Consider the following 22391-nt stretch of genomic DNA (forward strand, 5'->3'; position numbering starts at 1 on the left):
TCCTCCCCTTCGGAACGACGTGCAGCCCCTGCTGTGCTACATTTGCACTACAGAAACATGTAGCAGAGGACCCAGCAGCGGACGAAGAGGTCCGACACAGCGTAAAGAACAGCTTCTACGTAGACAACTGTCTACAAAGCCTTTCAACCCAGGAAGAAGCCGAGGCTCTCCTGATTAAACTCCGCGCCTCATTGATCAAAGGCGGCTTTGATCTCAGGCAGTGGGCCAGCAGCGATCCGCAAGTACTGCGCAGCCTCTCCTCCGAGGACAAGGCAGCCAGCAGCGAGACCTGGATGGCTACAATCCCGGGAGAAGCCCAGGAGATGACCCTGGGATTGGTGTGGCGATTCAAAACAGATTCGCTTCACTACAGACACAAGCCCCTGACTACGGAGCAGGGAAGGCCGGCGGCGGCGCCGACCACCAGACGGAGTGTGTACATAACACTCGCCCGACAATATGACCCGCTAGGATGTATTCTACCGTACACCACCAGGGCAAAAATGATTGTACGAGCATTGTGGGACAAGGACCAGGGCTGGGACGACCCCATTCCCGCACACCTTGCATCCACCTGGAGAGAGTGGGAGATGGAGCTCCACTCACTCCCAGGCGTTAATATGCGCCGAAGCTACTTCCCACCCACGGTGAGGCCAGAGACATGTAAAATGGACTTACACGTCTTCAGTGACGCCTCAGAGGTCGCATACGGATCAGTAGCCTACTTGCGGGCCCAAGAAGAGGGGGGAGAGATCTACACAGCATTTGTCCTCGCCCGCTCGAGAATAGCCCCACGCAAGCAACAATCTATCCCACGTCTAGAGATCTGCGCAGCCCTAGCCGGAGCGCACCTAGCCACGCTCATCCAACGTGAGCTCACCATACCGGTGTCTAGAACAATCCTGTGGTCAGATTCCACGACAGTACTCGCCTGGATCAAATCGGACTCATGCAAGTACAAAGTCTTCGTGGGAGTCAGAGTCACCGAGATTCAAGACTTAACCGAAGAGTTAACCGGAAAAACAGAGTGGCGCTACGTTGATACAAAACAGAACCCAGCTGACGTCATCACCCGGGGAATGCCCCTAGATGACCTCACCCGTCGCAATGTCTACAGTGACGGCCCAGCATTCCTAAAGCTCCCGGAAGGAGAGTGGCCCACGCCTATCCCGAGGGAAGCCAGTCAAGAGGAGGCTGAGAATAAGAAACCTATGTTCTGTGGATTGAGCACTGTTATCTCCGCAGACCCCAACATAGATGATTGCACTACCATAGAGAGTGCACAACAAAGGACATTCCTACTGCACTACCTACCGTCTCTACAGACCCGCCAGAAGTGGGTAAAGGAGAGAGACAATTTGACAGAAGGAACAGTCGTCATGATTATTGATCAATCACTGCCCAGAGCTATGTGGCCGGCCGGCCGCGTAAGCAAAGTGATCACCGGTGCCGACGGCAAGGTCCGAGCAGCTGAAGTGCTGGTCCAGGGTCGCACTTACACCCGTCCCGTGGCGAGGCTCATAGAACTGCCCCGACTCCCAGACACAATCGATGATGACCATGACCCTATAACCCTATGACTTTGTGAAGTTGACTGACCCCTACAGCAAACCCTTATGTGTAAATAGACAACGCGATTAATCTGTCTCTGCTTAACTGATTAGGTCTGGGACCAATCAGGGGGTGGCTGTTGTGAAGGGCCAGATTAAACCGAATATATATATTTATTTATATATATATATTTAATTGTATTTGTATATTCTCTAATATTCCCTGATATCCCTTGTATATTCCTTGTACAATATGCATTGAATATCCATTCTAGCCTACTGAACATCCCATAATAGTCTCCATTCTACTATTGGTCGAGACCTTGGTGCCAGGCTGCCATACCCCCCAGACCCAGTTCAAACGTACCGCTCAACATGTACGAACAAGTCCTAGTTCCGCGTAGGAATCTGGCTACCGCACCACTAATGGTACTATTTGTTCATAGTGCGTATATATACTGCGCTACTAAAGTAGGACTTTCTTTTAGTCCAGTTTCTTACCCTCCCAGAGAGTGACAGACGTAAAGCCTCCCCGCGACGCCACGTGTGGGAGTAAGGCCAAGTTCGGCCTACCATCGGTATTGAGACATCGTGTATATTAATATTTGAATAGTCATATTTGGCAATATATCGTCGAGTTGGACGTAGTCTATTAAGCTAATAATAGTCTATTCATATGTAGTGCTTCGTGCGGTGAGAATACTATCGTAGTCAGTACCCCCATCGTTTCGGGTAGAACTGGCTGCTTATCCAGGGTGGCCGACCCCATGTGAGGCTGCACCCGAGGAGCCCCAGAGCCGACGAGCGAGTGGACCTGCATACCGGATTATTCTACCGACGACAGCCCGCCTTCCCAGGCACGGATTATGCTTTGTATACAGTGATTATTCTATGGATAAAGACCAACACTGCCGTGTGTTGGAAACCCCCCCCCCGGAGAGGACGACAGGTGAGGAGACGCTCTACACGACGAGGTCGCTTCACGTCTCTCCATCGTGGACCGGAGGAAGCCGGCCCACAGAGAGTCCAACTGCTTTCATCTGTGGATCGAGGATCGCTGAGGCACCGAGCCGCACAACCGTGGGTTCTCCCAGGATACCCTCGGCCAGACGGATACAGCCAGACTCTACCCCCCCCCCCCTTCTCCAGTTGTCTTACAAGCGACCGGAATTTCCCCCTAGTGTATCCAGTTCTATAATCATTAAAGTATCATTGCTATTATTCCTTAAATATTCCAGGTTGTATATTTACCGCCTGCGCCACCAGAGATTGGACGTTCTCTATTGATATACCAACGAATACTCATTTGCCATAAAAGTGCATCCTATTTCAAATCATAAATGTAATTAAGTGATTGCTCTACATACCTTTTGCTATGTATTAATTATTATTAAACGCAGACTTTCGACTTGGTACATTTGTGTTGGATCGTTTCATCTACGTGGGAGTGTTTACCATAATTATTTATGCCTAGTACTGGGTGGCCAGAGTCTAAAGTACAAGAGGTAGTGGTAGTAAGTATCATATCTAACAATACAGTCAGGGAATTGTACCCCTCAGTTACAATTATTATTATTATTATTATTATTATTATTATTATTATTATTATTATTATTATTATTATTATTATTATTATTATTATGGTCGTGGTGGGGACTACCTGTTTATTTATTAATTGAATAATTTAATCTATCATTAACACATAATAATAATAATAATAATAATAATAATAATAATAATAATAATAATAATAATAATAATAAAATAATAATAATAATAATAATAATAATAATAATAATAATAATAAAAAACGTTATTTGTATAGCACCTTTCATAATAGAATTGCAGCTCAAAGTGCTTCACAGTGATGTAGACACAAAATAATATGTTATTATACTGTTTTGTATAGCATTCTGACAACAGACAGAAACAACTTTCTGACAACAGACAGAAACAACGTTCTGACAACAGACAGAAACAACTTTCTGACAACAGACAGAAACAACGTTCTGACATCAGACAGAAACAACTTTCTGACAACAGAAGACAGAAACAACGTTCTGACATCAGACAGTAGACAGTCCTGGTGGAAGGAAAGCTACCTGAGAAGACAAATCCGTCCACGACGTCAGCCCCACATCTTGAACGGTGACAGACTTGACCCCAGACAGGATCACATTCTTGGCAATCTCCACACCTAGGCCGCGCATTCCTGCAATTAAGACGTCAGCTTTCCCCATCCGACGCATCGCCTCATGACCAAGGACATACCTGCAGGTTAAAGCATCCATCGTGAGTTGGCCATTAGCGAGCCTACATGCGAAACCATCAATTTAATGAATATTTATTTGGCGATAGCCTACTTACAACTGTCGGGAGTAAAATCCCTCGTCGATTTCAGTGACGTCTGACATATTTTCGAAGAAATACCCGCTTATTACAGGTTTATTATTTCACTGACCCAGTTGTGTTATGCAGCTGCGTTACCCGGTGTGACAGCCTGTGAAATGAGTTTGGAGATAGTTCCACTTTATAACACAGGGGGCTCTAACACTTCCCAGTTTCACTTTCGTTTCTCTTGCACATTATTGTTTTCTGAGGCTTGTGCACTCGCAGCTTGTCGAGTACCTAACTGCCACTGGAGGGCGCTGCAGGACTAGTCATTGTATTAAGTTCAAGTTCAAGTTTTGTTTTATTTGTCACATATAATGGGTACATCATGTACATTATAGTGAAATGCGTGGTTCTGTATGACCCTCCTGAGATTGTACTTCATACCGTAAAAGAGTAAAAGACCAAACACAAAAACAAAATATACAATATACAAAACTAAAATGTACAAAATGTACAAAATGCAAAAATTAGGTAGAATAGTGCAAAGACAATACAATAAGATATTTATCATTATCTGCCACAGCTTGAGCCTGCAAGCCACCACCTAAAACTAACCAAAATATGTGGTTGAATTATTTCTATCTTATGAATATTATAACCTGCCAAAAAGCAATGCTGATTTGTTTTGCACATAATTTCACACATATCCCAAAACTTACATTTAGTTTGACAATTATTGATGAGTTTGTATATGTCCTCCAGTGATGTAATCGGAGGATACTAACTCCTTGTGTTGTGTTAATTGCAGCTCAATTAAATTATGTTGATGAAAATTTGCAATTAGGATTGTAATAGGAATAGAGCTGTAATTATAACAACACAAGGATTCAGTGACTTCTGATGACATTAACTCTGTCAAACTAAATTAATGTGTAGTCAGATGTGTATCAGATTTGTGCGTCAATCAAAAATCTGTATGTCAATCAGATTCTGTATGTCAATCAGATTCTGTATGTCGATCCGATTCTGTATGTCAATCAGATTCATATGTCGATCAGATTCTGTATGTCGATCAGATTCTGTATGTCAATCATTCATATGTCGATCAGATTCGTATGTCGATCAGATTCTGTATGTCAATCAGATTCATGTCGATCAGATTCTGTATGTCGATCAGATTCTGTATGTCAATCAGATTCATATGTCGATCAGATTCTGTATGTCAATCGCAGATTCATATGTCGATCAGATTCGGTATGTCGATCAGATTATGTATGTCGATCAGATTATGTATGTCAATCAGATTCATATGTCGATCAGATTCTGTATGTCGATCAGATTTGTACATCAATCAGATTCATATGTCGATCATATTCTGTATGTCGATCAGATTCTGTATGTCAATCAGATTCATATGTCGATCAGATTCTGTATGTCAATCAGATTCTGTATGTCAATCAGATTCATATGTCGATCAGATTCGTATGTCGATCAGATTCTGTATGTCAATCAGATTCATATGTCGATCAGATTCTGTATGTCAATCAGATTCATATGTCGATCAGATTCGGTATGTCGATCAGATTATGTATGTCAATCAGATTCATATGTCGATCAGATTTTGTATGTCGATCAGATTAGTTTGGGAATAATAATAATAATAAATACTAATAATACATCACACTTATATAGGACCAGGGTTGGTTAAGCTTAATATTTTACAAATGTACTTGGATGTGTTCCAGTCTCTCGACCCATGCAGGGAAGTGGCTATAGACGGTTTCATCTTGACAACATAAACATTCTAAAGAGATCCAAGTGTATTTCCTGTTGCGATGTCAGCTAATGCAAAAAAAAACAGGAAATAAACATGGGTCCAAACTGTTCCCTAGCAACAGAATTGCAGTGAAAGTCTATAGTACAGCACTACTCACTGAAGGCATACAAGCTGTTAAGACGTTTGTGTCTGTTTGATAAACCACAGCGTTGTCTCTCTGTTCCAGCTAACATTCACATGACCATAACTTCAAGCTTAACCCTTTCACTGCCACACGACAGAAGGTGAACCCTTTACTATCACACAACCGACGGTCGCCTGGATGTTGTGTGGCAGTGAAAGGGTTAACCTTCTGTGAATTGTCGCAGTGAAAGGGTTAACCGTTTTGGTAGTGCGGCCGTCGGTTGTGTGATAGTAAAGGGTTAACCTTCTGTCGTGTGGCAGTGAAAGGGTTAAGCGGCTGTTGTGTGGCAGTGAAAGGGTTAACCGTTTTGGTAGTGCGGCAGTGAAAGGGTTAAGACCTCCCCAAATCAGTAGACGAGTAGAGTATACACTATTGACTATAGTATACTGTACACTAGTTTCTTTAATTAGTTTCTTTAATAGTTGTCATACAGAAGTACAGAATACTTTTATACAAAATGCTTCTTACTGTTACGCTCCAGAGACTGTGCAAGACAAGATAAGTATGAAATAAAATAACATAGTATAGCATGTAAATTAGAAGTAAAAAAATGAGGTCACAGTGTTCAGTATAGACATATGTACAATGTTCGATGCAGAGTAGACGTAACTGAGTTACCATATAATATACAATACTGTGTAGTGTACTAATATACAATACTATATAGTGCAAGGCAGAAATAGGATGAGGTGCAATTTAGGTACAATTTACAGTAGGTGTACGAGTTGTAGTGCAAATCCTTTATTAATAAATATAAAGTGTGTTTGTGTGATCTAAAGTGTGGAGAGTGGGTGCTGCAGTGTGTTGTTTGTTTAAGTGAGTGTGTGCGTGTGGGTGTGTGTGCTGTGTGCATTTGATGGTTGTTGCATAGTGTTTATTGTTCGTTTAGCAGCCTGATGGCCTGGGGATAGAAGCTTCTTCTGAGTCTTTCTGTGCTCGCCTTAAGACTCCGGTATCGCTTGCCTGACCGCAGCAGTTCAAAGAGGCAGTTGTTCGGGTGGCTCGAGTCCTTAATAATTCTCTTAGCCTTCCCCTTGCACCGCTTGTTGTAAATGTTCTGGAGGGTGGGAAGCCCCCCTCCAATTGTGCGTTCGGCTGAACGTGTCACTCTTTGTAGTCTGCTACGGTCTTGTGCAGTGCTATTCCCAAACCAGGAGGTGATGTTGCCAGTCAGGATGCTCTCTATTGTACATGAGTAGAATATAGGAATACTGTATGTGCCTGGCCTGGGATGGATGTTGGCTTGAAGGGGCAATGCTGTGTGTTGTGTCCTTAACACTGCTGTTTTTGTAGTGTGTTTGTTTGATTGTTCTAGGCTACTCTGGGACAGACATGTCCTCCAGCAGATTTTGGTCAGTCCCTGCCAAACACAGCTATAAAAACAGACCTGTTGGGAGTCACACTGTCAAGTAGTTTAGTGTGCTTTTATGGCGAAATGGAAATCGGTTCATCTCAAGTTTAATATCTGTTACAATATCCTGTTGAATTTCCGTGACTCAGATACATATCTAAGTTAAGATATATTTGAGAAGAAGGGTAGATTAGTGCCTTCCCCTTTGGTATCAAATACTGTGTGGATAAGGACACACTAACTTTTCAAACAACCCCTGATTACTGGACTTTCGGTCGACTGGTAAATCTTTAACTTCTGGTGCTTTATTGCTTCATTATATGAATCATAGGGCAACCAATTCTTGGATTCTGAATATTGCAATATGTACAGTACATTATGTAGTATGCACATTATATTCATAATTGCATACAGTATATGAAAGTGAAGTTTATTGTATTAGTTACCAATATATAGAGTACATCTTAAAAAAAACTCTGGTTATTACCCCAGAAGGAGGTGCTCCTGTCTGAGTATAAAGCGACCGCATTCCTATCATACTTCCCTGGCTAGAGAATTTGAGGAGCATGTTTCTTTCTGAAAGGAGTTTGGCAAAATCCCCAGAGAGGCGTCGGTTTCTCCGGATGACTAGGCCGTTTTTTTCCATTTCACGGGAGATAGCCTCCTGTCTGACCTGTGAAAGAGTCCCGAGTAACTAACACATTACTACTCGAGGGGAAATAAGGACGATTTTAGAGCGCTGAGATTTTGCAATCCGTACTTCCTTGCCGTGGGCGGGGCGTCGACGAGAGTGGGCGAGCTGCGTGCCAATAGTGACTCCGTGCCCACAGGTGCGCGCCTGCTCCTCCGGGACTACAGGAGATCAAGCGACCACAGGATTACTGAGGACACTGTGGTGTGGAAATTAACATTTTTAACCCCGTTTGGATTAACCACGGTGGCAAGGGCGATTTTTTGTCCACGATTGAGGTAAAGCTATATTATGACATAATTTCACATGGAGGCAGATCTTGTATTGAAATAACTCGCCTCTGCATGTGTACTTATTTGTATTTGTACTTATATACTTATTTGTACTTGTGTTATTGCACATATGACATTTTATTGTATATATACCTGCTTTTGTAACCTTTAATTGTTGCTTTGTATTCCTTATGCTGTGTGGAGCAAACGGAGAGTAAGAATCCCATTGTATGGCAAATAAAACTGAATCTGAATCTGAAAATAAAAAATTAAAACATCACATCATGGAAGAAGAAAACCTGTTTATTTTGTAACGTTAATTGACAAGTAGCTAATAATAACATTATCTCTTTAATTAATGGAGTTTAGTATACTAAGTTGTAACTCTTAAGTAAGGGTGTGTTTGTGTTGCCTTTATTGTAACAGCTACTTATAATCACAGTACTGGCGATGCAGGAATAGAATAATAACCTACAGTATACGTTATAGTGCTACACTACGTCCCACATTGACTGGATAACTTTCACATGCCAACATGCGACACAACAACAAACCAGAGTTATGAATTAATAGTATATTCGTGTTTTCACTTCTAGGAGACCCAGGGGCGTCCATTTGGTATGGCAAGGTATGGCACTCACCTTGGCAAATAAAAATGTAAAAAAAAAAAAAATGTTTTTTTTTTTGTTTACAATTTTTTATGTTGATTTAGAATTTGAATGTCAACATTATGAACGAAGCTTCGAACTATTCGGTACAGCCCTAGCATGTTTTGATATTGTCAATTATCTCACTTTTACTAGGTGACTTTTGCTGTGACTAACTGAAATATGCCCAAAAAAAAGGAAAATGGACATAGGGACGTTTTTTTATCAAAGGGCAGCAGAGACAAGTGATACAGGGACACAGGTAAGGTCTGGCTTAGTGATTATAATAGTGCAGTTCAGCATTCAGTAACCCATACTTTTTGTGAATGTGTTTTTGATACTACATTCTGTTGAACACACACCTCAAAACCGTACCTAAGGAAAATTGGCTCAATTGCAAGAAAAGTAATAGACAGTTATGATATTACATTCTGCATAATTCGTATGCAAAATATTGTGGTTCCCTGCTTTAGTCTGTTGATACATTTCTATATTAAAAATGCTTGTGTAGTCCTGTGTCATACCTAAATGTCATATAACTGAATTGTATAGAAACAACTCACCAAAAGTGACTATTGCACAACTGATTTGACAAAAAAAATCCTCCAAGGGGGGGAAGCCCCCCACTTGACCCCCCCCCCCCCTCCTCGCCATACCTTGCCTTTTAGTGAAAGGACGCCACTGAGGAGACCCCTTGGGGGGAATTGAATTGGCATTCCGTGTGTGTCTCTCTGGGACTTTTCCACAGTTGCGTCAACAACATGATGCCGCATGTTCTGTCATGTCCACAGTAGAATCTGTCGTCTTGACCCCCAGTTGTGTACTTACGGTGTTTTCATCATCCACTCTTAAAATGCTGTATGGCATGATGCCCTGCGCAACGTTCAAGGAGACACTCGACTGGTCTCTCCGATACGGATGTCCCGACACCACTTAACACTAGCTTACTTACATGTAGGCTACTTAGCCGATGCCTATAATGATGAGTACTTCATAATATATGTAATATGTGTATATGTCATATGTTATGATGAATTGAAAATGGGGGACCCTGATGTAAACAAGACGAAAGTCTTTCTCTGGTCTGCATCCCCTTAACAATTGTGTGTATTGAGCTGTACTGTATTGTACCCATTCTGCAATCTGTTACAGTTTTCAATCAATCAATCAATCAATCAATCAATCAATCATGAGTACTTCATAATACCATTAAAGTTCTAACAATGACTTTGAAAACATGTTTTATTTTCATCAGACGTTCCTCACTTTCTGACTGCAACAAATTAGTTCAAGTTTCAAGTTTTTATTTGTTGTCAGTCACGTATAATAAAGTGCATGTACATTACAGTGACATGCTTGGTTCTGTATAGTATGAGCCCCTGAGAATGTGCTTCATACAGTAAAAAAGTAAGTAAAACTGGAATAACACTATATACAAACTAAAGTACAACCTAAGTACAATGAAGTAAAAATGCAGACAATGAGGTACAATTAAATATACAATGTGAGTGACGCTGTTGCTGACATTTTAAGTTAAAACAATATAAATATAATAAAAATTGTAACATTCAATTCTGTGTTTTCCTGAACAAACATGGCACTGAGTATAGTATTGGAGTAGTTTTACGAGTACATGAGCACAGTATGGTATCGGTATTGGGACATCCCTATCAGGTATACTACTGATATTGAATAATACTCTTAGTAGTGACTCAACATGGGGTCTGAGGACCTCCATGGGTCCTTTAGGAGGTTCCAGGTGGTCCCTGGACAAATTAGAAGTTGAAGGTTTCACTCTCACGACACCACCTACAGTAGAAAGTTATGGAATTATGAGCTAAATCACATCTAAAAACAGATGCCAAATCAGATGATTGACACGAAAAAGACTGAGAAGCACTGCCACAAGGCATATGCCTAAAGCAAAAGTATTTAACGATACACATGTTTTCAGATTCAATAGGAATCTTTATTTTGAGGTGTTTCCTATACATACACCATGGATAGATTTCCTCAAAACGGACACAATAACAGTGCTTCTTAGGATATGCATTATGCAGGCTACAGTCTTTTCCACTCCTGATATGTATATCTATGTAATACACCCCAGCCAACCACCTCTACAGATCATTTAAGAGCCAGCATTGGAAACAATCACAATTTGATGTGACTTTCGATTATTTATGTGTTAAAAATGTATTCCTACTACAGAGCTCTGATTATATGCAGTTTGGTTTGGATCAGAAAAAGAATGTGGGTGGCCCTGGCATTAAGATCAGATCTCGGTGATCCAACTGCAAGTGACCAGCTCTAATGCCAGGTGTGAACGCAATGCACTGAGATCTGATCTGAGATCCCAGGGGTGTATCCCAAGTACTTGAGTAATTGTACTTCGTTACAATACTTTTTACTCCTCAATGGAAAATGAACCTGCCCATACCCATGCTGCTTGTTCCATGTGCCAGACTAGAAAGCAGTCATCTTTGATTAAACACCTGCTATCAGAAGTTTTTACTTTAACTTTTTAGTACTTAAAATTAAGTACATTTAAAGGTTTTTTAGCCAGATACTCTGACTTTTACTTGAGTACGATTTTGAGATGGTACCCATACTTTCACTTAAGTATAATTTCTGGGTACTATTTACACCCCTGGATCTGATCACTCAAACCACATTCGGAGGGGGTCTGGGTCGGATATGGCCACATTCTGTTAGCAGTACTGTGAACACAAATCCTTCTCGTTTCCTCTGTTGCAAGCAAAACCGTTGACAAGTATGTAAGTCTGTGTTGAAAATGAGAATAGCTCTTAACCAATAAATATGTTGAATGTCACCATCCCTCTTGTTTCTCTCACCCATCCAGAGCTCCTTCTCATCTCCAGAATGCTCTCCCGTAGGTAACACACATTCGCCACCCCCCCCCCCAAGTGTGGAGCGGAGATGGTCCAGTGGGCCACCTTGCTGATGGCATGCATTTTAGGGATTCAGACGCACGCCTCCTCGGGGCCGTACACCTGTCCCACGACCCCCCGCAGGCGGGTGGATTTCAGCGTGCGTTACTCCCTGCCCTCCTTTCGAACGGAAAGACCCATACAGAACATAGAGGTGAGCCCGGATAGGCCGGAGGTGTACGTGGCATCCCAGAACGTTGTGGAGGCTGTGACGGACAGCATGGAGAAGCTGTGGGCGGTGCGGACCGGACCGGTGGGCGACCCCGAGTGTCAGACCTGTCGGCTGTGCGACGTAGAGACGGACCCCGAGGACGCCAAGGATACGGACAACAAGGTCCTCATCCTGGATCCCTCCGGATTTCTTTCTCTCTTGTACATATGCGGGAGCACTCAACACGGGATCTGTTATACCCTGGATCTTTCACATTCCCCTCCGAAGCCTCAATGTTTATTCAAAATGGGGGGGAACTCTGCGTCCTACTGCCCTGATTGCCTGGCCAGCCCGTTGGGCACTAAGGTCAGCATCGTGGAGCAGGGCGCCACCGCACAGTTCTTTGTGGCGTCGTCCGTGAACCAGTACGTGACGCAGAGGTACCCCAGGCGCTCCATATCAGTGCTCAGGCCGCTCGCGACGGAAGACGGCTTCCACATGGTCATGGGCGGCTTGACGGTGCTCCCCGAGTTCCGGGAGTCCTACAGTATCGATTACATCTACACCTTCTCCACGGAGGAGTACGTCTACTTCCTGTCACTGCAGCGGGAGGACCCGTTTAGAAGCGACTCCGCATTTCAGACCCGTCTGGGACGGCTGCCGGTGAGCGTCCCGGAGGCTTGGATGTACCGAGAGGTGGTCCTCGAGTGCCGCTACGAGCCCAAGCGCAGGAGGAGGCGGGTGGAGGAGTTCAAGGACCTTGTGTATAACGGACTACAGGCGGCCCACTTCAGTCGGGCGGGGAGGGACCTGGCGGGCGACCTGAGCACGCCCGAAGCCGGCGGCATCCTTTACGGGGTGTTTGCGCAGACGGATGAGCACGGTCACCCCCAAAGGAACTCGGCCGTGTGTGCCTTCCCCATGGCCGAGGCCAATAAGGTCATCGATAAAGGTGTGGAGGCCTGTTGCAGGGGAGGTACGGAGCAACTGTCCAGGGGACTCTGTCACTTCCAGCCCTGTGAGAGCTGCCCACACGAAGTGAGTACAGGAGATCTCAGGAAGTGCTATCTGTTCCCTCATGTTGTCACCCTTACCTCCACTAGAGACCTCATGCCTAACTGAGGAATCTATAGATATAACTAGGGATGCCCCGATCACGTTGTTTGCCACCGATACCGATCACCGATCGTCGTGAGCCATATCGGCCGATACCGATCCGATACCGATCGTTTTTGATTACATTTTTTTTTTTTTTATATATATTTTTTTTTATATAAAATATATATATTATATAATTAGACTTGTACTTGTATTATCTGCGAGACATCGCCACCACGCAACAAGTCAAAATGCTCGCTATCTGCAAACAGCTCCACTGTCTGTGTGTACTCTAGTAGCCTCCAGCTACGGCCAGGATTCTCCGGCGCTGCAGCTGGACCCTAGTATTGGTATAAATCACATTCAGCAAGCCCTCAGCTCGAATACGCATCGAATCAATGTTATAAGACATTGATATCAGGAGCTATCTGTAGCTACTGCTAGCCGGCTATATAACGTTAAGACAACGCCTCAGTGAACTATTTAGTTCAATGGGACATTTTGTTTTGAACAGTGAACTAACGTCAGCTAACGTGAGCTAACGGAGGTATCAACATGCACTACTAGACTTGCTGGAGCATTTGTTGATATCAGGAGCTATCAGTAGCTAGCCGGCTAAATACCGTTAGACAATGTCTACTAAAAGTGAATAGTTGACTGGGTAATTTTGTTTAAACAGTAACGATAGCTAGGTAGCTAACATTAGCTCACGGTCGAATGCACTATAGACTCGAGCAGAGGAGCCTCCTCTCAGTCCTCTGTGTTTACAAACTTTACACGGGTGCGGGTGGGGCAAGGGAGGAGGAGCGGCAGTTTGCAGGTCCTGTGTGTCTGAGACAGACAGCGAGTGAGATCTCCGCTTGATCGGTTTTCTGCGATCGGCGAATATGACTCATTATCGGAATTCACTGATCGCATATTTATACTGATTATCGGCCGATAACGATCGGTGGCCGATCGATCGGGGCATCCCTAGATATAACCAGCCTTTCCATAGCTTACCGGGAAAGGGATGTACATTTTGTCAAGTGTAACTACATTTGGACGCGGAAAGATCACCGGGGCAATCTACCATGGGGTCCCTTGACCTCTCCCATGACCTCTGACCTCTGTATTTCCACCACACCTCAAAATATTGTTGAATGAAACAGTCTCACTGTCACTGAGGATATTCCCATCCCTTTCCCTGTAAGCTATGACATGGCTGGTATCTACAGATAAATGGTAAATGCCATGGTGCTTTTATATAGCGCATTTATCCAAAGCGCTTTACAATTTTTGTTACTCGTTTTCACCCATTCACTCACACATTCGTACACCGACAGTGGAGGCAACCATGCAAGGTGCCAACCTGCACTTCATGGGGAAATTAGGGGTTAAGTGTTTTGCTCAAGGACACTTCGACACACTGCCTGGGAGGAGCTGTAATCGAACTGGGAATCTTCCGACTACCAGATGACTACCACAGAGCTGTCAAGGTCTCTAGTTTTATGTGATACATCTATCTTCATTCTAGCTCTCCAGAAGACAGTTAAGTTGGCTGAATTGCCAGTGAGTCAGGTCCTATAGGTGCTAAACAAACAAAATGCAATAAACAGCCACTAAGCTACTTGAAAGGTTATCACTCTATCTATCTATTCATACGGACCCTACAAACAATTTGACAGTCAACGTTTTTTTTGCATGTGCCGAATCCGATATCTGGTCTGGCCCATGGACTAAAATACTGGTCACTCTGTATCCTATCCAGTGGTACACAGTTCCTTTACTGTAGAAAAGTAGAAATACTGAGGTAAAAGTAAAAGTCCTCCATACAAAATTATACTAAAGTAAAAGTAGAGAAGTATTTGATATTGATATTATCAAAAGTAAAAGTACACATTTTATGCAACGTTTGTGTATTCCAGTTATTGGGAACATTCTATCCTCGATCCATTGACCTCTAAAGGTTATATTAAAGTGGTATGTGGTCCAGTTACATCCTCTTTGTCAATTCATGCCATGTTTTGTATGCAAAATATTTTTAGTAAGTAACTAATAGGATCAGATACATGTAGTGGAGTAAAAAAAGTATTTCCTTTGAAATGTAGTGGAAGTAAAAGTACAAAGTTCAAGTAAAGTTGAAGTACCTCAGAATTCTACTTAGGTACAGTGAGTTTGTGTCCTCCTCTGTAGCAGTGGGCTGGCATTAGAGTAGCGGTACAAAGGTCCCCCTGTCCCCGCCAGGAAGACAACTCCCCCAGACAAACACAGTCATTAAGTCACCTATGACGTGTGACAAGTGACGATAATTTACTGTATGACTTGAATACACAACACTTGAGTGTTTTAAATAGACGATATGGGGATCTATTATAAGAGGTGAGTCAATACAGATACAGAGGGATCTGCTACTTCCCAGATATTACCCTACGTTCACCTACACGTCAGTGATTATTCAGAGAGGAAGGAAACTACTCTGTTCCATTCTGTCCCAACTGTGTGTGCGCGTGTGTGTGTGTGTGTGTGTGTGTGTGTGTGTGTGTGTGTGTGTGTGTGTGCGTGCGTGCGTGTGTGCGTGCGTGCATGTGTGTGTGTGTCACACTCCTACGCATAGAGTTCGACGATGTTCCACAGTCAAACATCTCTGCTCAAACGGGAAGTAAACTAACCGTTGCTACCTTTACTCGTAATATTTTCCCATATTCAATAAATTATATTATATTATTGTCCCCTCCCCCCCCATATTTCTTTTACAGTCGACAATTAGTTAAAAAATTGTCAGCCATGTGCAGCCTTGTTTATTCACTGTGTCCATGGAAACGACAATGAACGCAGCCATAAATGGATGGTTTTCGTGCAGAAATTAGCACCATAGTCTTTTACTTTTATAATAACTACATCACTGCATAATTCATAAATATTTTTTGTTATTAGTTGTATGCACCCAATTTAAAGTTATAGTAGCATATTCCACTAATTTGGTTGCGGATGTCCCGATGTGGTCTTGAGCAGAAGCATTTGGAAATTGGGAGGCTGTGACGTACAGGCGCAGAGACAGCTCTGCGGAGGAGTGTTTGTGTGTGCGTGTGTGTTGGGGGAGAACTTTGGCGATAACAGATATATCAGACCTTTTTTTTTCTTTTTGGTTTTGACAGTATGGAAAATACACTTTCGTCTTTCAGACTCAGACTATTACTAATAGTTATTACTGGGACTACTGGAACTCTGTTTTAACAAGTCACAGGGTTATGCATTCATTTTTACCAATAATGATAAAAGTAACAGTAAAATAACGGTAAACGGTAAAAGGCATGATATTTCCTAGCTGACCGATAGCTATCTAGCCCTGTAGAATTAAGTGTGTGTGCCATATGTACGGCATGTATATGAACGTGTTTGGCCATTTTAAATGAATGAGTTAGGTGTGTAGAGAGAGAGAGAGAGAGAGAGAGAGAGAGAGAGAGAGAGAGAGAGAGAGAGAGAGAGAGACACAGGGAGTGGCTGGTGACTCAGATGTGACCAGCACATTGCCACACCGTTTCAGAGACACAGCCGTGGATGAAATGCTTCCTCACAAAAAAGGGTGGGAACTGTTTACATAGCAGATCTCCTACATGAAAGCTGTGCCATGGGAAAAGTATTTTAAAGGGTAAGTCCAGGGTTATGGTACTGGCTACTTACCAGTGATGATAGGTTGATTGATAGGGTCCTCTCTCAGCACAGGCCATGCTGTTCTTCATACTGGATACCAGCAGTTCCGGCTAATCAGCCACAAGACTAAAGCAAAGTCAATGGGGCCACTGCTCCAGTCTGTACAAACCCTGATATAAATACTGGAACCTAATTTGGTTTGGTGAATTTCAGTGTATTTCAAGGCTGGTTCTAGGGGTGTATAATGCAAAATCAGAACTTATAAATAGTTTTACATGTAAACCAGTGGGGCCACTCTTCAGTTTGTACAATAAGCCCTGCAACCTGCTCCACCATAGCAAAGCAGTTTGCTATTGGGTGCACTTTCAAGTATATTCAAGTGCTTGTTTTACAGTGGTCCCATTCACTTTATAGTAATCGTATGGCCAACTAAGGAAGTACAGCATGGCTTGTGCAGAGAAAAAGCACTCAACCCTTCGACAACATCGTCAAATGGGGCTGAGAATTCCGAACGTACCCTTTAAAGGAACACGCAAACATTTTGTGAAATTAGCTTACCGTCTTCTCCAGAGAGAGACAAGAAGATAGATACCAGTTTCCTCTCTGTGCGTTCAGCTTAGCACAATGAATGGAAGCGGACATGGCCATTTAGCCTTCGGGAGAGGTGTTAGTTGGACAATGCCTAGGCTAACCGGCCATGTCGCTTCCATTCATTGTGCTAAGCTAGGCTAACGTGCAGCCAGATTGCTTTCTCCTGAACGCACAGAGAGGAAACTGGTATCTATCTTCTTGTCTCTCTCTGGAGAAGACGGTAAGCTAATTCCCCAAAATGTTGGTGTGTTCCTTTAAAGTACGAGTTAGTTAGTTTGGCTCACTGATTCATTCACATCACCTGCGATTGATACTGTGATGCCCGGCACAGAAGGCGTGGCCCTCGGCCTCTCCGCGTTTCAAGTTGTCCACGTCCTATCAGCTCAGATAGCCATGTGTACCTACACCTACAGGCTTGAGTTATGACACGTGAGGCTATAAATCCCGCTGATAACGAGGCGGAATGTGAACGGGAGGGCCTGTGTTGTGCCGGGGCTCCTGCACCTTTTATAGGTCTGGTTCATAACAGGCGCAGTGCAGAGGAGGTGGGGGGGAGTCATAGAAAAAGTCATAGAAAAAAAAAGCATTCTGAAATTGGCCAGATGTTGTTGCCGGTGGCGTCACACTGAGTTATCAATTCTGAAGAATGTAAACACGCAAAACAAATTGAATCAAATAGGCGGTCTACCGTCACACGGTGTAAATGGAGGATGACAGCGGTGTAAGGCACCGACGAGATCATACGATGTGAATTTAGGGCACTGGAAGAGCGGGAAAAGCGCTGAGAGACGTGCCGGGGCAGGTCAGCTAATGCCTCCACACCGGTTCCTCCACACCGCTTTACATTCTATCCCCAAGTAACCGTATTTAGTTTTTAGGGATTAAGAATCGACATTCTTTCATACCTAATTAACCACATTGTCATTTGTCAAGAGCCAAAGTCGAAGGACATCTGTTTTGAGTTTTCATGGTCTGTCCCACAATATGTGTTGGGAGATTGCTATCTCCCCCGGCTAACACATGGTGGAGCCGGAGACTGGAGTTCACTGCTGTTTTATGGCCTTGTTCTTCTCATAGAACCCCCCCTTCAACACACACACACACACACAGGGATGGCTGGAGGCTACAGGCTGCTTCCTTCCTAAATGGAGGAATGAGTGTTCTCTCGGCTGCTTCCTGTGTCTTTATTCTCTTGCGTGTTCGTGTGTTTGTGTACAGTTAAATACATGTGTGACGAGAGTGAGGGAGAGAGACAGGAACAGAGAAGGGAAGGCTGATTGATTGATTGATTGATTTGATTGTGGATTAGAGACATCATCCAAAGGATAAAAACATGATAAAATGCAAGCACTTATTTCCATCATGGTCCCTGGTATTAACACAATGGGGACGAACAACGGATATATACGTGTTTCGATTCCACCCGTTGACATGACAACATATTCATCATCATAAAACATTAAGAGACTATATGCATATACAGTATAGAAGATAAAATAATAATAAATATGCTACCCTCTTTCCTATACCGATGCCATGTTTGTACAGACTTTTTGAAGCCAGTTAACCTAGGGGCCTGTTTAAAGGTCCTGTGTCTTATAAATGGCCTTTTCCAGTGTTTAGCATTGTTTTCTAGCAATGGGGGTTTGTATCAATGGGGTCTGTGTCTCTAATTCTCATTTAGGCGGATTGCTCCAATTCAGTTGAGACAATATCCTCCCCCAGTGAACTAAGCCATTCTGATTTGACTCGCTATCCTACGTAGCAAGGAGCTGATCTGCATCCCTCTATGGTTGTAGCGCACTCAACAACAGAGCAAATGGAAATACTGACACTTCGGTTGCCAACAGAGACAGCAGAAAACGAGCGAGCGAGAGAGAGGGAGAGAGAGAGAGAAATAGAGCGGGAGAGAGAGAGGGATTTTGATTTGATTTGATTTTATTAGGGATCCCCATTAGCTGGTGCGATAGCAACCAGCTAGTCTTCCTGGGGTCCACACACAAAAAAACATACAAAAACAATCACTATTGCAAAAACAAAATTATTAAAAGTCAGTACACACAATGCATAATGAAACTACTGTAACAATTAAGATAGCTACAATTACATTAGTGTAAAACAAAACAAAAAAATTACTTTACAGTGTTAAAAACTATTTAAAAACTATTTAAGATTCTTTTAAAAAGTGAATCTACTGTAAATGCAGCAGAGGTTCCGAGGCAGGCCATTCCAAAGAGTTAATGCTCTAAAAATAAAAGATCTCCCCAAAGCACTGGTTCTAGGACCTGGCAATTCAAGCTGCCCACTACTGGAACCTCTAGTGTAATGCTCGTGCACAGTATTACTAAAAACATTCTGATTATGTATAAAAACTGGAGTTTTACTGCTCATGACCAACTTGAACAGCACAAGTATATTAAAAGACAATCTATTTTCAACGTTAAGCCAAGAGAGGCGGGCATGCATACGGCTCACATTAGACCTTAGTGAGCAGCCCAGTACCAACCGTGCTGCCCTGTTCTGGACCACCTGGAGCTTCCTGAGGTCACCACTGGCAGCAGATGACCACATCGCAGAGCAATAGTCAAGATGACATAAAACTAAACTTTGCACTATCTGACATAAAAGGGGACGGGCAACAAAAGAAGCACATTTCCTGGAAATACCAATTGCTCTTCCCATTTTTAAAACAATATAATTAATATGCTGAGACCAAGACAGAGTGCAATCCAGCATCAATCCAGCATCACGCAGTGTGTGTTTCCCCGAGAGAAGCTCCTGTCCCGCGCGCGGTCGGGAGGTTGTGTGTAAATGCTCTGTGTCCCTCTCTCTCTCTCTCCCTCTCTATCTCTCTCTCTCTCCCTCGCAGTCGGGAGCACTTGCATATCACTGTCAAAATATCATTGCGCATGCTCCCACGCGCACGCCGGTATTCCGATCCGTGCAATAATATTCACAGGGGTATATATTGTCATTTGAAACAAGTTACCAATGCATTGTCCCATGGGATTATGCCCCCCTGCGGCGAAATTAATTAGTATCCCCCTCAATCTCTCTATATCTCTCTCTGTCTCTGCCAGTGCAGACTGTGGGTGACTGTCACTCAAAGCGCTCATGGGCGGAGCCCAGCCCAAAACAGCTTGAAATCTTGATGTTGAAAAATTCTGCTTTAAATGATACTTTCCTTCTCTTGGTTGAAAGAGCCATTGAATACAAACTGGTAGGCTTTTACTCTTAGCATGAACAATTATTTCCAAGGTTTTTATGTACACCATATCTACACATTTGAATGTGCAGGACTTTATGAATAATGGATTTGTCGATTCAAGGTAACTAGCTTTGTTTATTATTCTAATAGCTATTTTCTGTAGTTTAATAATGGGATCTATATTTGTTTTATAAAAATTCCCCCAGACCTCAACACAATATGACATGTATGGCACAACAAGTGAAAAATACAATATATGCAAACATTTCTGATTTAACAGCTCCCTTGTTTTGTACAGAATGCCAACAGATTTGGCTAATTTACCTTTGATATATTGTATATGTGGCTTCCAACAGAGTTTGTGATCTATAATCACACCTAAGAATTTTGTTTCATATACTCTTTCAATTTCGGTTCCATTTAAATCCAGTTTAATTTCACAGTCGGTAGGAACACCACCAAATACCATAAATGTAGTTTTGTTTTCATTAAGAGGCAACTTATTCCTATCAAACCATTTCTTAAATTTGATCAATTCCCTTTCTACTGTTTTCAATAATTCTAATGTCCTCTAAAAGGGACTATGTTTGTGTCTCTACCTCTGGTTTCATGGCTGTGATTATTTTTAACATATTGGAAGTAATTGTATAGGTAACTTGGCACCTCCCCTTTATAAATCCTATACAATAGGCATAATTTCATCATTGATACTCTTTTGTCCACCCTGAGCCACCCTAGTCTCATACCATCAGGTGAAACGTGACGTCCCCTTGTGCACCTTTCCCCTCTCTCTTTATGAGTTCTGAGTTACCGTATGATGACGGATTGCATTGACTAAACCGGTCACATTCCCGTACCTTCATTAAACATGTGTTTTCTTAATATCTAGTTACCGTCATAAACCTTTTTTTCAGCTTTCTCAGGCAGTGAAATTGGATGATGTCATGGGACATATTCCTTACTTTTGAGAGCTTATAACCCAAAACTCATCAGAATAAATGTTTTAGGGAAATCTCTACTTTTGCAGAATTAACAGCCTAAAAGTCAGTTTCAGTGCAACAGCCCTTTAACACAAGTGCTGATGTGACTGTCTCTCTTTCCCAGAGCTCTGACAACAACATGACATGCATGTCCAGGCCGACGCTGGTGGCAAAGCCCTACTACAGACTGGACCTCTTCGACAGGCAGCTGAGAGACGTGCTCCTCACCGCCATCCTGGTCACCACTAACGGCAACGACACCCTGGGACACTTTGGGACATCGGACGGCAGGATCATGCAGGTAGTAGGGGTCTCACAGAATACGACTAATCGACTATCAAAGCCACCGTGTATGGTTTTAGACTAATCAGGGCCCTCATTCATCAACGTGTGCGTAGAATATGTTCTATTTCCACACGTAAGCACAGAATGTAGAATCAGTGTACGCACAGGGAAGTCGGGATTCATCACACGTGCGTACGCAGGTTCTACGCACACCTGTCATGATGAATATGACTTTGATCCTACGTTTGAGCTCGTGCACTGTTTTAAGTATTTGCATACCAGAAACGCCCCGATTAACCATATACGGTAATGGAATACACCCATGAAATGTGGAAAAATGGACTAAGCCGAGGGAAGCGTGTCAATCATGAGACAGGCTGACAGACGTGTACACTTACGGTGATGTCGGATATGATATCTATATTAACCATTGCTGCCTGGGCAGCGCAAACACTAATAAATACCGCGCTGGAATATGACTGCCTTTTCCCGTGTTGTTTGATTAATACCCAGGGATTAAAGTTCTCCTCAATTTTATTCCAAATCGCGATGGATCTCCCGTCAATTTTCTACCTGCTGCATATGATTTCTAGAGGCATACTACAATCTATTTTGATGTCAGTATTGGGTAGCCTATATAAACAATAATACGAGAGCATATACAAGAACAATGAATCTCACTGCATGT

General features: G+C 42.9%; 2 protein-coding genes across 5 annotated transcripts in view; one reads left to right on the forward strand and one right to left on the reverse strand.

The window, feature by feature from the left end:
* Positions 1-4041, reverse strand: part of uba7 (ubiquitin-like modifier activating enzyme 7) — a 226259-nt gene extending 222218 nt beyond the window's left edge. For both annotated transcript variants that reach the window (XM_084316792.1, XM_084316791.1), the window contains exons 1-2: positions 3918-4041; positions 3653-3821 (exon numbers count right to left, since the gene is read on the reverse strand). In XM_084316792.1, the coding sequence (XP_084172918.1) occupies positions 3653-3821; positions 3918-3964 (216 nt within the window). In that variant the 5' untranslated portion in view covers positions 3965-4041. The remainder of the gene's footprint in view (positions 1-3652; positions 3822-3917) is intronic.
* Positions 4042-8035: 3994 nt separating this feature from the next.
* Positions 8036-22391, forward strand: part of LOC311231069 (macrophage-stimulating protein receptor-like) — a 66291-nt gene continuing 51935 nt past the window's right edge. For 2 of the 3 annotated variants that reach the window (XM_084317539.1, XM_084317541.1), the window contains exons 1-3: positions 8036-8165; positions 11670-12946; positions 21543-21719. In XM_084317539.1, coding sequence (XP_084173665.1) covers positions 11747-12946; positions 21543-21719 — 1377 coding nt within the window. In that variant the 5' untranslated portion in view covers positions 8036-8165; positions 11670-11746. Of the gene's footprint in view, positions 8166-8755; positions 8788-11669; positions 12947-21542; positions 21720-22391 lie in introns of all 3 variants that reach the window. The other variant, XM_084317540.1, reaches the window with a different exon arrangement.

This window comes from Notolepis coatsorum, assembly GCF_963971535.1.
Source record: "Notolepis coatsorum genome assembly, chromosome: 6".
Lineage (NCBI taxonomy): Eukaryota > Metazoa > Chordata > Actinopteri > Aulopiformes > Paralepididae > Notolepis > Notolepis coatsorum.